The sequence below is a fragment of the Aotus nancymaae genome, unplaced genomic scaffold, assembly GCF_030222135.1.
Source record: "Aotus nancymaae isolate 86718 unplaced genomic scaffold, 86718_ANA_hifiasm-v0.15.2.pri h1tg000059l, whole genome shotgun sequence".
Taxonomy (NCBI): Eukaryota; Metazoa; Chordata; class Mammalia; order Primates; family Aotidae; genus Aotus; species Aotus nancymaae.
Window position 1 is genome coordinate 41,963,433 of NW_026988473.1, and position 16,482 is coordinate 41,979,914.

The 16,482-nt window shown below is 44.9% G+C and overlaps 2 protein-coding genes across 6 annotated transcripts in view; one reads left to right on the forward strand and one right to left on the reverse strand.

Moving 5' to 3' along the window:
• The window catches only part of HPS5 (HPS5 biogenesis of lysosomal organelles complex 2 subunit 2), a 43,294-nt gene extending 38,637 nt beyond the window's left edge, over window positions 1-4,657 (forward strand). For 3 of the 4 annotated variants that reach the window (XM_064365121.1, XM_064365122.1, XM_064365123.1), the window contains exons 22-23: window positions 854-1,124; window positions 2,773-4,655. In XM_064365121.1, the coding sequence (XP_064221191.1) occupies window positions 854-1,124; window positions 2,773-2,833 (332 nt within the window). In that variant the 3' untranslated portion in view covers window positions 2,834-4,655. Of the gene's footprint in view, window positions 1-853; window positions 1,125-2,772 lie in introns of all 4 variants that reach the window. The other variant, XM_021675176.2, reaches the window with a different exon arrangement.
• An 8,436-nt stretch (window positions 4,658-13,093) lies between these two features.
• On the reverse strand, window positions 13,094-16,482 carry LOC135270203 (serum amyloid A-1 protein). Of its 2 annotated transcripts, XM_064365543.1 has the most exons (4): window positions 16,413-16,482; window positions 15,740-15,828; window positions 13,726-13,864; window positions 13,094-13,333 (listed from the first exon to the last, which is right to left on the reverse strand). In XM_064365543.1, exons 2-4 carry the CDS (start codon window positions 15,822-15,824, stop codon window positions 13,195-13,197), a joined length of 363 nt encoding a protein of 120 aa, XP_064221613.1. In that variant the 5' UTR covers window positions 15,825-15,828; window positions 16,413-16,482; the 3' UTR covers window positions 13,094-13,194. The 2 variants fall into 2 exon arrangements, with proteins under 2 accessions (XP_064221613.1, XP_064221614.1); XM_064365544.1 differs by lacking the exon at window positions 15,740-15,828 and having other exon boundaries at window positions 16,413-16,467.

A 16,482-nucleotide genomic window follows, 5' to 3' on the forward strand; every position in this document is an offset into this window, starting at 1 on the left:
AGGTTGCAGTGAGCTGAGATCACACCAGTGCACTCCAGCCTGGATGACAGAGCAAGACTTGGTCTCAAAAAAAAAAAAAAAGAAAAATTTGTTGGATTAATCAAGTTCTTTCCTGTGTCATGTTGTCTTCTATGCTTCCTTTATCAGAAATACAGGACTCTTTATTTCTGATGGCCCCCTACTCCAGGTTTTCACATTATGTGGGCCCCATGCACATGCCCTCTAAGCTTGTCTCATCTTTTAGCTTTCTGTTCAATGTCACTTCCTTATAGAGCCCTTCTCAGATCTTCCAGGCAGTCAGCCATTCTCTCTAATGCTTCCTTGTTCATTTTTTTCATAGTGCTTAGCATAGTTTATAAGTATATACTGACATGTTTAAGTTTTGTCTCCTATAATAGACTGTAAGCTCCACAAGAGTACAGGGATTGTCTCTCTTTTGTTCATCATTACATATCCAGTGCCTAGCATAGGATATGCCGTGGGCAATTACTGAGTGGTTGAAAGAATTCTGAAGCTGCCTGGGTGCAGTAATTCATGCCTATAATCCCAGCACTTTGGGAGGCTGAGATGGGAGGATTGCTTGAGCTCAGGAGTTCAACACCAGCCTGAGCAACATAGTGAGACCCTGTCTCTCTTTAAAAAAAAAAAAAAATTGAAGTTAATTTTGTGGCTTCTCTTTATCATGAAGAATTTATACAACAAATTTTCAGAAAACAAATTGTATTAGGATGATGCAATTATGTTCTTATTTTTATGTTTTGGTATTAAACATTTTCAGTTTTGACTATCTCCTGTATCCAGTCAGTGTGCTAAAAGTAGTCAAAACCAACATAATTTCCTTGTGTGTGTTTAGGTTGGATCCCAGAGACTATGGAGGAATGGAAGCTTCTCCTTCATCTCATACAGAGCAAGAGCACGAGGCTAGGCCTGCAGGAGTCACTAAATGGGAGCCTCAGTGATGGGCCTTCCCCCATCAATGTGGAGAACGTGGCACTTCTGTTAGCTAAGTCCATGGGCCCAGATCGGGCTTGGTCACTGCTACAGGAATGTGGTCTGGCCCTTGAGTTGTCAGAGAAGTTTACCAGAACCTGTGATATCCTGAGGATTGCTGAGAAAAGGCAGAGGTAATACCAGTTTGTCCTGCGCTCTGCATGGTGCTTGGAGAAGGTAGAACACCACAGACTTTCAGAGGTAGATGTGGAGATCACCTAGTTCCGACCCATCACTAACATTAGGAGACTGATATTGATCTGGTAATTAAGGGAAGAGGCTAAAGTAGTATTTCATTCACAATTCTGACCAGGATGCTGTTCAGATTAACTTGAATCATCTGATGTATTCTTGATTCTTTAAAAATATTACTGGTACCTGGTTGGGCGTAGTGGCTCACGTCTGTAATACCAGCAATTTGGGAGGCTGAGGTGGGTGGATCACCCAAGGTCAGGAGTTCGAGACCAGCCTGACCAGTATGGTGAAACCCCGTCTCTACTAAACAAAAAAATACAAAAAAATTGCCAGGTGTGGTGGCAGACACCTGTAAATCTCAGCTACTTGGGAGACTGAGGCAGGAGAATCGCTTGAACCTGGCAGGCAGGGGTTGCAGTGAGCCGAGATTGTGCCATTGCACTCCAGCCTGGGCAACAGGAGCGAAACTTTGAAAAAAAAATATTACTGGTACCAGATACCTAATGTCTCAGTCTTTTTTTTTTAATTGTGGTATAATACACATAAAATTTATTATCTTAACAACTTTAAAATGTTAGCTCAGTGGTATTAACTGTATTCACATGGTTTTGCATTCAGTCTCTAGAACTTTTTCATTTTGCAAAACTGAAACTCCACACCCATTAAACAACATTTATTTCCTCTACCTGGCCCCTAGCAACCACAATTCTGCTTTCTGTTTTTATTAATTTGACTATTCTAAATACCTCAGCTCAGTGGAATTAATACATTTGTCCTTTTGTGACCGGCCGATTTCACTGAGCATAGTATCCTCAAGGTTTATCCATGTTGTAGCATGTGTCAGGATTTCCTTCCTTCTTAAGGCTGAATAGTATTCCGTTGTATATATATGCCACCTTTTGTTTATCTATTCATCTATTGATAGACACTGGAGTTGCTTCTACTTCCTGGCTATTGTGAATAATGCCGCTATGAATATGAGTATACAAATATGTCTTCCAGACACTGTTTTCAGTTCTTTTGGGTATATACCTGAAAGTGGAATTCTTGAATCATGCGGTAATTCTATTTTTAATTTTTGAGGAACCACTATACTGTCTTGTAGAGACTGCACCATTTTATTTTCCTGCCAGCAGTGCACAAGGGTTCCAGTTTTTCCATGTCGTAGCCCCACACTTGTCATTTTCTGTTGTTTTTTGTTACATAGTAGCTATCCCAATGGGTGTCAGGTACTCTCTCATTGTGGTTTTGATTTGCATTTTCCTAGTGATTAGAGAGATGTTGAGCATCTTTTCATATGCTTATACCTATTCAAGTCCTTTGTCCATTTTGAATCAAGTTGGGTGTTTTTGTTGTAGATGTTGCTGAAAGAGTTCTCTGATATTCTGGATATTAACCCCTTATTAGATATATGATTTGCAAATATTTTCTTCCATTCTGTAGGTTGTCATTTCACTGTGTGGATTGTCTTTTGATGCACATCAGTCAACTTTTTGAATCCTCTAAGACTCTGTAGTTTTTTAAGTTTTCTGTGAAGAATGAACAGTGACAACTAAATTTGCTTGTTTCTTTTCTTTGGGATTTCAGGGCCTTGATACAAAACATGCTTGAAAAATGTGATCGGTTTCTCTGGTCCCAGCAGGCCTAGTGGGAGAAGATTCAGCAGGATGTCGTGACATTTTGAGAAAAACTAAATCATGCTCCTGGACCTTCTGAATGCTTTTGTTATTGAAAGAAAGACACCACACCCAAATCCTGCCACCTTATTGGGGTGACTTTTGTCAGTGTCTGTACCCTTGGCATCGGCATCTGTGACACTTTATCCGTGACCTCAGCATTCCTTAACCAAAGTTTTACTCCGCATTTCTTAACCAAAGTTGGATTTTGAAAATAGTCAGTCCTTGTTTGCTGGAATTAGAATGTGAACATCCTAGTATTATTCTGAACTACAGTATTAATTGCTTGTTGCTAGTGGATTAGAGAGATTCTTTTCTTATTGTGGCTTCCATGTGGGGAGCAGAAGCTTTTCGTCCTGGTCACATGAAGACAGTTAATATTATTGACTGGAGTTGAATTTTTTTTTATTTTCCATTTTTTTTTTTTTTGAGACAGAGTTTCCCTCTTGTTACCCAGGCTGGAGTGCAATGGCGCGATCTCGGCTCACCACAACCTCCGCCTCCTGGGTTCAGGCAATTCTCCTGCCTCAGCCTCCTGAGTAGCTGGGATTACAGGCACGCGCCACCATGCCCAGCTAATTTTTTGTATTTTTAGTAGAGACAGGGTTTCACCATGTTGACCAGGATGGTCTCAATCTCTTGACCTCATGATCCACCCGCCTCGGCCTCCCAAAGTTCTGGGATTACAGGCGTGAGCCACTGCGCCCGGCCTGGAGTTGAATTTTTTTATATCTTGTCTGGCGCGATCTGGAAATTACTGAAATAAGACCTTGTATAATGGAATTAACACACCAAATAAGTAGAACACTGAAGATTTGAATTAGATATTTAAGTAAAATGGGACCAGGTACAGTGGCTGAGGCCTTTAATCCCAACTCTTTGGAAGATCAAGATGGGAGGATCATGTGAGGCCAGGAGTTCAAGACAAGCCTGAGCAACATAGTGAGAACTCATCTGTACAAAAAATTTAAAAATTAGCCAGGTATAGTGGTGTGTGCCATTAGTCCCAGCTACTCAAGAGGCTGAGTTGGGAGGTACTTGAGGTGAGGAGGTTCAGGCTGCAATGTGTTTGTGCCGCTGCACTCCAGCCTGGGTGACAGAGCCGTTGTCTCAAAAATAAATAAAATAAATGTTTTCATACCTAAATTAAGCTAATTTAAAATATTTTTTCCCTGTATTTATTTAATATTTTCTAATCTGAACCTATATACAACTAATTGATTCTTAGAAATGTGTTATCTTTAATCTTTCCTAAACAGAGTAGCCCACAAGTCATTCACTTTTTAAAATTATTTTTAAGAAGCCATAACAAAGCTGTGTACTAATAAGGACTGCAGCAAGCATTTGTATTATTTAAATTATGTAAGTAGATTGTCATTTGTCAGGCTCCTGTACATTTACATAGCATGTTATATTAATAATAAATGTAAAGTATGACTAAAATTTTCATTTGAACAGAACGTAGACAGGAGGTTTATTTTGAGCATTTTGCAGAAAGGTGTGGAGTAAGTATAGTGTTGGATGCATTGAACAATTCAAATCTCTTCATTTGTAACACAACTAGAGAACATGGACACAAATCACTGTTATACTTACACATGACACCTAGATATGATCGACCTTATGGGTTAAAGAGATTGTCAGGGAAAGGAGGCTTCACAAAGCTGCTTAGAATTCTGGGAAGTATGGAAAACCTTCCCACTAGGATAATTTGCCTTTTGGCTGTATTGGATTATGTTGAAATGTGAGTCTATACCGGGATAAGGATGAGATCCCCTGCTCTACTGTCAGCCCAGTGACTACAAGAAGGCCCAGAGGAAATCCCTTGACAAGCAGACAGCATGAACTGGCACAATTGTGCAATCATTTCCTGACAGACCTTCACAAGGCACAGCAATTCTCATTCGATAAAGGGTACAGAGAGAAATTTCTAGTGTAACAAAAATAAATTATGTCCCTTGAATTTATTTTCTAAGGCAAACAAAAATCACCTTCATGACATTTTGGGCTAGATGAAAAAAAAAATCCCCCTCAGTTAAACATTTAAATTTACAGTCTATTTGGGTATTAGGCAGTGTTTCAAAATAGAACTTGTGTCTTTCTTTCACTTGCCTGAAAGTTCTAGGCAGATTGTGATGCATGGTTGCCTCACTTTCGCTTTTGTTTCCAGATCTGACCACTGTTTTACAGGGCAGCATAGTGGCTGAGAGCTTGTGTTCTGAGGCTGATTGCCTAGGTTTCAATATCTGCTCTCTCTTTTGCTTAGTGACCTTGGGAAGTTCCTTTGCTTCTCTAAGTTTTAGTCTTGTCATCTGTAAAATTGGGATGATAGTAGCTCTGATTCAGGGTAGTTTGAGGATTAGATGAGATGATGAATGACACAAAGAAAGAGTGAGGTGTTAGAGCTACCCATTAGTGAGAATTAAAGGAGATTGAAATGTAGGGCACAGTGCCTGTGATGTAGTGTATAGGTAATAATGTTAGCTGTTGTGAGAAGGGTTTGGGATGTCATTGTTTCACCTAGTAGTTATCAGACCCATAGATTTTGGATTTACATGAGCTAGAGAGAGTGGGAAGGCGAAAATTGAAATTAATAATTTCCTGGTCTGTGTTAAATTTGTGACTGCCCTGGTCAAGGCTCAAAACCTTGTAGTAGTCATCCTTGCCTCTTCCTCCTCCTCCACCCTCACTTCTAATTACTAGGTATATTCTCTCAATTCTGCCTTGCTGGTGTTTTCCATTAGTCATTTTTTCCCATTATCTCTGGCCACCAGCCCACATTCTCATTACTTCTTGCCTAGACCATTGCAGCAGTCTTAAGTGACCTTCCTCTCTTCACCTCTAACCACTGATATCCCATCACTGCCACCAGTTCATCTCAGCACAATAAATGTAAACAATTTTATATATCACCCAGTCAGGTGATTCACAAACCTGGCTACACATCAGAATCACCACAGGAGCTTGTTAAAAATACAATTGCTGGCTGGGTGCAGTGGCTCATGCCTGTAATCCCAGCACTTTGGGAGGCTGAGGTGGGCAGATTACCTGAGGTCAGGAGTTAGAGAACAGCCTGGCCAAAATGGTGAAGACGTCATCTCTACAAAAAATACAAAATTAGCTCGGTGTGGTGACATGCCTGTGATCCCAGCTACTAGGGAGGCTGACAGGCAGGAGGATCACTTGAACCCAGGAGGTGGAGGTTGCAGTGAGCTGAGATTGCACCACTGCGCACCAGCCTGGGCAACAACACATTGAGACTGTCAAAAAAAAAACGTGAGCAAGAATAACAAAACCCAGTTTGCTGGGCATGGTGGTGCACGCCTGTAGTCCCAGCTACTTGGGAGGCTGAGGCAGGAGAATCTCGAACCTGAGAGGCAGAGGTTGCAGTGAGCTGAGATCACACCACTGCACTCCAGCCCGGGTGACAGAGTGAGACTGCATCTCAAAACAAAACAAAACGAAACAAAACAAACCAATTGCTATCCTATCCCAAACCTGAAATCTATAGATCAAGGGATGAATTTATTATCCTAAACCTATCCCAAACCTGAAATCTATAGATCAAGGGACGAATTTATTTTTATTTTATTTTTGAGTTGGAGTCTCACTCTGTTGCCCAGGCTGGAGTGCAGTGACAATCTCAGTTCACTGCAACTTCTTGGTTTCAAGGAATTCTCCTGCCTCAGCCTCCTGAGTAACTGGGATTACAGGTGTGTACCACCATGCATGGCTAATTTTTGTATTTTTAGTAGAGATGGGTTTCACCATGTTGGCCAGACTGGCCTCAAACTCCTGACCTCAAGTGACCTGCCCGCCTCGGCCTCCCAAAGTGTTGGGATTACAAGCTTGAGCTACTGTCCCCAGCCTCAATGGACTAATTTAACCTCCTTCAACTTGCCACCCACCCCCACACTGTTCTGAGATTTAGATATAGAGTCATCCTCATATATAGATGCACCACAGCCCCTGAGAAAGAGCATTTATCTTGCTCTTATGGGAAGTTAATTGCAGATGCACTGCCAGGATCTTTGTCCTCTTGGGGCACAGTCAGGCTACTTCCCAGTCAGAAACGATCAGCAGCTCCCCTCTGTTTTCAGAGTACAGCCCAAGCCTTTGGGCTTGATATTTAAGGCCCTCTGTGATACATTTCCAAACTTTTTCTCAGTTTCAGAGCCGAAGTTTGTCTCTCGTGCTGGGTCCTCCATTCCTTGCGTACGTTCTGCACTTTGCCCTTTCTGCATACGTTCCTGCTCAACCCTGGTATGGCTTTTCACCTGTTGCCCACCTGTGAGACGTTGCTTATCGCCTGCAGAAGTCTGACCTGCAGACCCTGACTCAACGACAGATGAATGAACGCACTCTCTCACACCATTACTGTGTTTCAAGTGGGCCAGGGATGGCCATTGGCTGCTTTCAGAGGGTGAAATGCAACCAATCAACCCAGACCCTCTGTCTGGCCACACATTTATTCCCCCAAGATTTTACAACAGAGGTTCTAAGTTAGCACATTTGTGGATAATTAACATGGTTAAAAGAATAGTTATACGACTGACAAAAGCTTTAGGTTCAGGGGCCCAGAGTAAAGCTATTAACAGGTAATTCCCCTTTGATCTTCCCCAGAGAGCCATCCAGCACAAAGTTAACATGAGTAAACAGAGTAGAGATGAATGGGTGTGGGGTAAGCCTTTTGATGGGTCTCTATCTCTTTCTAACTTAATGGACTGGCTGGCTGCCTTAGGCCTGCGGCAATAAAACCTTTCAGCTTTCCAAAAGGTTTAAGACTATGTAACTTTCCCTATTTTCCATAATATTTTGCTTCCACCCCGAGTGAACAGCAACATTTCCCCCCTTGTTTTCAACAACATCAGGCTTTGCTGTCTGCCAGCCACTGATTGATTCAGCTATGGGTCCGTCAGGTGATGAGGTCATTGCTTTTAGTCCAGCTTTGCATCCTAGGATTAATAAATAATATAAGACAATTATGACTACAATTAGCAACAGTTGTTTCCAGTTAAAGAGTGACTTCCAGGAATGGGGGTCTAACCAGGAGAGAGGATCTTGCACACCTTTCCATATTTTTGACCAGATTATCCACAAAAGCAGCTGTTTGTACTGACTCAGTAATAGATGCCACTGCAACACTGGCTGTTGCCAGGATGACTATGGCTGAGAGTATAAAAGCTGGAAGTGTAACTATGAATCTTCTATATTTGACCTGTAGTATTACTTGGCATTTCAGTTTACTGTATGACATTAATGAGAAACTTTACTGGGGGTACGTTAATCCTTTTTAGTTAGGCAGTTGCCTTGTTAGAAGCTGTGAAGGGGGTGTTAGTTTAAGTTACAGAGCAGAAAAACTGTGGATTAGAAGATGAGCTTGATTAAGAGTGTAGCAAGTACAGGTTGCAGGCAAAGTGAAAGAATAAAAAACAAATCCTAAGCAGGATTCACTTAGCTTTTTGCGTCGTCCTCTTCAGCATTCCTCAGGTGAAGTTTGGGGCTTACGTGGTCTAAGAAAGCTGCGTCAAGTGGAGCTTGATACTGTTTCTGTTGCACTGATAACTGCTGTCCCATGCTGAAGCCCTAACCTGAAACAATGCCTCCCCAAGCTTGGCAATTCCCAGTGGGTACCAATGACTGACTTCTACTTTACCTGACCTGACTGCAACGGCCCTCTTTACTCTCTGGTCTCAGGAGGTCCGCTGTTTCTTCTTTCCTTCTTCACGGTGATGAGTCACCACCTGAGACGTTGCTCACCATCTGTGAAGTCTGACCTGCAGACCCTGACTCAACGACGGATGAATGAATGCACTCTCACACCATTACAGTGTTTCCAGTGTGCTCGGGATGGCCATTGGCTGCTTTTAGAGGGCAAAATGCAACCAATCAACCCAGACCCTCTGTCTGTCCACACATTTATTCCCCCAAGATTTTACAACAGAGGTTCTAAGTTAACACACTTGTGGATAATTAATGTGGTTAGACGAGTGGTTATACGACCGACAAAAGCTTTAGGTTCCAGGGCCCAGAGTAAATGTTATTAATAGGTAATTCCCCTTTGATCTTCCCCATCCAGCGCAAAGTTAACATGAGTGGAGATGAATGGGTGTCGGGTAAGCCTTTGATGGGTCTCTGTCTCTTTCTAACTTAATGGACTGGCCGGCTGCCTTTGGTCTGCCCCAATAAAACCTTTCGGCCTCCCAAAAGGTTTGAGACTATAATCTATAACTTTCCCTAAATATTTTCCGTAATATTTTGCCGCCACCCTGAGTGAATGGCAACACCCGATTTCGCCAGGATGCTGTCCCCCTCACATGGATGTGAGGCCCGTGTAATTGTCAGAACCCTGAGCTTATGCAGGCCCCACACTTGGTTTAATGTTCTGCTTTCACTGCTTTGAAATTCTTAATAATTGATGGACAAAGTTCCCCACATTTTTTTTTTCCTGTTCTGGCTTCTCAACAAGTCCCCATATTTTTATTTTGTAGTGGTTCCTACAAATTAGGTGGGTGCTCCTGACTGCCACAGTAGATCTAGGGTAGAGCCCAAGATTTTGCATTTCTGACAAGATCCCAGGTGATGGTGATGCCTCTGGTCCGTGGGTCACACTTTGAGTAGCAAGGCTCAGTCTAAAGTGTGTTAGACCTAACGACTTGGAAGGAACCTGAAAGGCAGTATGGAGCCGAAGTCCCCGGCAGCTGAAGTACTCTTCACAAACTGTTAAGTGAGACATAAATTTGGATTTTTTTTTTAACATTCTGTATTTTGGAGTATCTTTGTTAAAGCAAGTTAGCCTTACCCTAACTAAAGGAAGTGAAGGAGAGCAGGTCGCACAGCTGTTCTGTCCTTTTCTAATTTTGGAAAAATTTTTGGAAAAAGCCTACAAGGCTTTTTTTGAGTGGTCAAATCCAAGCTCATGCTCTCTGGTTCGCTTCCTCCAGTGCTGGGGGTGTGGGGGTGCTGACTGGAATGGCCTTCCTGATCTGAAGCGTTGGAGACTGACTTTGGAATAAGACCTCTTAGACTTCTAGCCCAGACCATGCAGCGCAACCCAACTTACCAGAGTTTCGTTTGGAAGTTTGGGACCAAACCCCAACCAACAATCGAGTACTGGTCATTGTCCTCAGAACTTACCTCCACTGGGGACCTTGTGGGTTTGATTGGGCATAAGATTCATATATTCCTTGTATCCCCGAACCATAAAGGCCATCATATTACCCTCATTTTACCCCAACCTCTAACAAAGTACCTAAAACAAAAACAAGTTATTTTAAGCAAAAGATGATGTAGTGTGTTACAATCTTGTTGCCAGGAATGACACCATGTCCCTAAACCTATTACCACCCCATAGCATCCCTAAATTCCTTCAGTGTCTTATGGAGCACTGTGCTCCAGATCATGACCCCCCTGGGAGTGGCATCTGTGTGGGACTGTAAGGGTTATGGTGGGTTTCCTTAGTCCATGTGGTTCACATTTCTCTGTCTCTCCCAGCCGCCCTGCCCTTCTCCCCATCTTGGCTACCCTACCCACTATAGTTTCTTCTTGTTTCTTTTATTCTCAGTCTAAGATCCATCCATTCCTTTGTTCTCAAGTGAACTTGCTGTGTCCAGACTTAACTTTCAAAAAGCAAAGCTTTGCATTGTGTATCAGATGCGGCCTATCGACTACTTCAGACCTTCTGGCCCCCTCTTCTTTCTCCAGCCACTGCTACAGTGATCAGTTCCACCACAGGCTTTGATTCATTTCATGTAGGTCCAACCTGGCAGCACCTTGCTTTGGGTCTGCTCCGCGGACCTTCTGTTTCCTACTCCGGGTAGATCTGCTGGACACTCGCATGTGCCTAGACAAGAAATGCAGAAAAGTTAGCAATGGGGGGCCACCCTTGACCAAAGGGAGATGGAAGCCAGTTGCCAGGTGCCTTTCTTTTTGGACTCCTGATGGAGAGCACTGAGACACTTTTTACGATGTTGGCATCAATTATGTGACTCGTATTCATGGCCAGCTCTATAACATATCCCTGTATTGGCCTTGCTCCTCGCTGTTTTATCCACTGTCTCACTCCTGCTCCCCAGGTTCATTCGCTGAATAAAATACCTGCACGCAAGACTTTGTTCGGCTTTCTATTCCGGAGAACCCATGCTAAGAATTGTGGAAAGGTGGTGGAGGTGGGAAGGGGATGCGGTGGGAGAGCCTGCTATTCTTTGTGGCCTTATCACCCAGACTTAGTCTGTTATCCGAGTTGAGGGTGCATTAGGTAAGAAACAGAACATACCCAGTCATCATTGCAGGCTGAGTCTTCTCTCTCCCCACGTGACCTGCTTCCTTCTCCCTCTGCTCTGATGTCCCCCACATCTGTTCAGCAGAGCTCCCTGACCCTACCCGCAGATGCAGCATGGCTTATGGCTTGGTATAGCAACTGCTGAAGGATCCTCAACCTCTAGTCTCTAGGCAAGCCTCCAGCTACACTCTGGGGTACTAGGGAGAATGGCACATCCACACTTACTCAATAGTGAGAGACCCAAAGGCATTACTTCTGATCAAGGAAGTAATTTTACAAAAAATGAAGTATGACCGGGACCCATGCTTATGGAATTCACTGGTCTTACCATGTTCCCTATATTCCTGAAGAAGAGAGGGGGTATCCACTGCTGAACCTCTTGACCTTGTTTGGTGTATCCCAGGTTCTGGAGTCAGACAAACCAGTCTGTAGTCCTGGCTCTGGACCTGTTACATGTATGACCTTGGAGAAGGTCCTGAGCACGTATCTCTAAACCTGTTTATCCAGCTGAGAACATTAAAGGCTTCTCTGGAGTGTCAATCAGATAAAGCGTGTAAAGTAAAGGACACAGTCTTGCAATTGCAATTTAAAAGATGGCAGCGATTGTAGTTACTATTCACTGGCCTTCCATACCCCAGCAGAGTTTGCACTGCCACCAGTGTGTGCCTGTATTGACACTCTTACTGTGTCACGTCCACCTACAGCAGTCCCTTCCTCTTTAGAACAATAAACACTGTCAGACAACAATGAGTGAGACTAATGTATCTTGCGAAGAGTTATACAAGACAATAGAAATGAAAGTGTTTTTATGAACTGGTCAAATGTTAGTTAGAGGGGTTTCCAGTCCAGCAGGGGAACTGACAACAGAACCAGTTCTGAGAGGAGTGGGTAAAGATGAACCAGCAGGCGTGAATGAAGTGCTTGGGAGCCACAAACTCTGCCCCAGAGTGTGGTTCATGGCTACTGAGAAGGCTCTTCGAGGAAGTGGAATTTTTGTCTGGACATGAATTCTAAGTCAGTGGAAAGAAAGATGAGGGAAACTGATGGGAGAGCCATTCTTTAGGGAGAATAAAGAGAAACTTTAAAAATTGTGTCAGTTAGAAGCAGGGTGATGCCCATAAAAAATAATTAATAAAATAAAAAAAAAATTTTTAAATGGGATCAGGAATAGGGGCTAGTGTTGGTAAGACTAGTGTATTAGCTGCCAGGACTCCTGGGATGGGGCTTTCCAAAGCCTCAGGGAAAGGACATTGAGGACAAGGCCTGGAGGTTGAGAAGAGGACAGGACACAATTGACTGGACAGTGAAGAGATCGGGGCACACAGAGGCCTGGGAATAGCAATAAAATGACTGGCGAGGCCTCTGTATGACCAGGGTGACGGGGTGGGTGAGCGGCGTGAGACGATTGATTGATGTAGCCACAGACATAAAAGGAAGAGTTTAACATAGAGAGTTATGAACGACTAACATGAGATTAGCTACTAAGTGATAAAGAGCACAAAAATAATTTTGGGAAAGGGCTCCTCACAAGGCTGAGATTTAAATCTTGCTGGAGAGTGTGTGGCTGTAGCCACTGGGTGGCAGGACGTTTTTGCTGGGTGCCACAAGCCAAAGCTGACAAGCAACGAGCTCCCCATTGAGGTGCCAGCAAAAGGTGCCGGGGTAGAGTTGAACTCACTGGGAATGTGGCTGGGGTCCTGCCAGCTCACTGGGCAGCTGCTTACATAGGGTAAGGGATGGGAGGCTGCTGAAACCCCTGGGATCCTGTGGGGGTGGCCACTGAACTCATTATGCCCTAGCCTCAGGCATGTCCAGGATGCCCTGTGTGCCCAGGAGTTGTCTCCCACACACCCAAGCTCCACCTTCGCCTAGATGTGCATGGATCACACCTTTATACCAAACAGGCAGTCTATACCACAAAGAATAACACAGTTTCCACAAATTCCACCTCTTAAGTATTTATTAGATATTTATTGTGTCCCCTCTACCCACTTTGTATCCCTGCCCTGGGGCTCACAGCCAGGTCTCCTGAGGGCAGAGTGAAGAGGAAGCTCAGTATTTCTCAGGCAGGCCGTCAGGTCGGAAGTGATTGGGGTCTTTGCCACTCCGGCCCCATTCGTTGGCAGCCTGGTCAGCCAGCGAGTCCTCCGCACCATGGCCCAAGAGTTTCTGGATATCTTCTCTGGCATCACTGTAGTCCAGGCACGCAGAAGGAGATTAATCACCAGGCCGGTGAGCAACAGCTCACCCTCCCACTCTCCCCACTGCAAGGGAGGGCTCTGGGAGGAGCTCAGAAAGGCCAAGGAAGGAGGGGTGAAAACACTGACCCTGCCTGGGCACGGCCCCACTCAGCCAGGCTGGGCACCACTAGGCTGGATGAACAGCACCCAGAGACAGAGGGTGAGGAATCACTCACTCCCACCATCCACTCAGACCCTCACAGTGAGCACAGAGCCAGAGAGAAGGCAAGAGGAGGAGGGGCCGCAACCTCTAACTTCTCTACAAGGAACTGGTCTCCCTCCTGACAGTTCAAGGCAGGCAAGCTCTGCTCAACCAGCCCTGGTATCCCAGAAGCTCAGTTACCTGATCACTTTTGCAGCCCAGGCACCCCCGGGTCCCCTTTGGGCAGCGTCATAGTTCCCCCGAGCGTGGAAGTATTTGTCTGCATTGATGTAATTGGCTTCTCTCATGTCAGAGTAGGCTCTCCACATGTCCCGAGCCCCTGGAAAGGAAAGGAAAGGCAGAAGGGACATCAGGAGAACATAAAGACTCTGACAACCCCTTAGAGTGGAATGAAAGAAGGACAAATCCTCCATTGACTTCAAGCTTTCAGCCTGTGATCATAGCAGCCCTGGATACCATGGGTTGAGAAGCATGTTCCTTTATCCTAGTTGGCTTCTCCAGGTCCCCTGACGAAGCTGCTTATGATAAGATCCAGGAGTGTACATGAATGAGGTGGTGACATAAAATACTGATGCTGAGAAAGGTGGCAGACACAGAGCACTTCTGCCCTGACTACTAACATATATGTACTTGGAAATGGAACACACGTCATTGTGACCTGAGTTCCAGTGAGTGTTAGGAGCATAAAAGTCCCTAAACCCTCTCTCGATAGGGTGCACTGATGCTGCGGGGGCTTGAGGAAGCAATAGAGCAGTGGTGCTTAGCCTTGGCTGCGCTTTCTTTTTATTTATTATTATTATTTTTTGACAGAGTCTCACTCTGTTGCCCAAGCTGGAACACACTACATTGGCACGATCTAACTCACTGCAACCTCTGCTTTCTGGGTTCAAGTGATTCTCCTACCACAGCCTCATGAGTAGCTGGAATTACACGTGCCTGCCACCATGCCTGGCTAAATTTTCGTATTTTTAGTAGAGACAGGGTTTCACCATGTTGGTCAGGCTGCTCAGGAACTCATGACCTCAAGTGATTCACCCACCATGGCCTCCCAAAGTGCTGGAATTACAGGTGTGAGCCTCAGCTGCACTTTCTAATCACCCAGAGAGAAACTGAAAGTTCCAATGCACAGGTCACGTCCCAGGACAGTTTCTGCAGACTCTGCTGGGGAGTTGCAGGCATGAGTGGTTCAGGTGCCTCCAAGGAGTGGCTGAGATTCATAACCATCAAGCTCTAGGATGTGATCGGTGATGCATGTGCCTGGCAAGAGCTCTGGCTTCAAGCACAGCCGGGCTCAAACCCTTGCTCTGCCACCTGCTAACTGGCAGTAAGTCCCTGGGCATCACCCTCAGCTGCTCTAAGCCTCAGCTTTCTCGCCTTCAAAGAGGGGAAGATGCCTGCCTCACAGAGTCATTCTGAAATTAAACGGAAATGCTTTGGTCCTTGTGGGAGCTTGCTGCACGTCAGTTCCCATCTCCTGTCAAGCAGGCTGGGGAAGGAAAGGAAACAGAACAAACCAGGAAGGGAGCCCCTGACAGAGCGAGGCTAAAGGGCCCTGGACATTATCCCACTAGGAAACTGAAGGAGGAAGGAGAAAGAAGACAGAAGTGTCAACAGCCTCAGTGAAACTCTTATGCGATTTGTGCTGAGGGATATTTTACACCAATTGCAGACCTTATTTTGCATCTTAGACTCAAAACAAACAGCTCAGCTGCTCCTGGGAAGGATGATTGTTTTTTGTCTGAGTAACTGACTGACAATAATCCTCAACCCTCTAATCTGTTTAGCAGCTCCCCAGACACCTGGCATATTCTGCACATTGGGCAGCACAACCCAAGGCAGCGGCTCAAACCTTAAGAAGACACAGAAGTACCCGTGTGCGTTGTCACTGGATTCCCTGTCCCCTATGCCCCAGGAGATGCATTTTTGATAAACCTTGCAGCAGCTTCTGAAACATGATCCATCCACTGAACACACCCTGAGAGCCTGCACTACGGGGAAAGGAGATATTCCCAGCAGCTCTGAAGGACCGAGATGGGCAATCCAGCAAACCCTAGTTCATGGCAGGCCTTAGCAACGCAGACACTGGCAACTCTCCGGTTCAAAAGCAGCCTTCTGAAAGCATCATTTCCCCCATTTTATCAGGTCCAGGGTGGTGTTTCTCTTCAGACATCCTGCATACCTTCTGAACACTTACCACCAAAAGCCTCGCCAATGAATGAAAACCAGCTGTGGACACCCAGAACCAAAGAGCAGAAAACCAGGCCTGTGAGAAGCTTCATGGTGCTGAAATGAAAGGAGAGGTCAGGCAGTCGCCTATGAGACAGGCACACCTTCCCTTGGGACTTATATTCTAATGAGTGCCTGGTTATTTCCACTGGCTCTTATTAGAATCTTAGTGGCTCATCTAGGAAACCTTGTAGCAGGACCTCACTGAGTGCCCGAAGCCCTCGGTTCTGAACCCATCAGCCCTGACTGTGTAAGAGGATGCCAATGTGGCATTGATGGAGGAAGGCAGGATTTATGACCAGACTCCCTCAAGCAGCCTATAATTCCCCACAACCCATGTACCATGGGTTCCCTCTGCCCAGCACAGAACTCACACAGGATAAACACAAAGTGGGATCACTATTTTTCATTCTTAAAGCCTTTAGTGCCTGGTATTCCCAGGTGGTCTCTCATCCAAGTACTACCAGGCCTGATCCTGCTTACCTCCCTAGACCAGAGGAGGTAAGACACCTTCAGAATGGTCTGGCTGTAGGCCGCAGGATGACTGTGTTTTTTTTATTTTTTTTAAAGGAAATGATAATCTTTTTGGGAAAGAGAAAACATAAAGTTTAAAAAAAATAACTCCTTGGCATACTCCTCACCTGATCTGTGCTGGAGTCGAGCTGCTGGTCCCTGCCTGCCAGGGAGAGGTGGCTGCTATTTATACTGAGC

What these genes read in the sequence shown, in the direction of transcription:
- LOC135270203 (XM_064365543.1), bottom strand. Translation starts at nt 15,824, where the DNA reads ATGAAGCTTCTCACAGGCCTGGTTTTCTGCTCTTTGGTTCTGGGTGTC. An exon ending in CATTGGCGAGGCTTTTGGTG is followed by an intron (nt 13,865 to 15,739) that starts GTAAGTGTTCAG and finishes TTTCCTTTCCAG; the next exon opens with GGGCTCGGGACATGTGGAGA. An exon ending in TGGGCTGCAAAAGTGATCAG is followed by an intron (nt 13,334 to 13,725) that starts GTAACTGAGCTT and finishes CCTGGACTACAG; the next exon opens with TGATGCCAGAGAAGATATCC.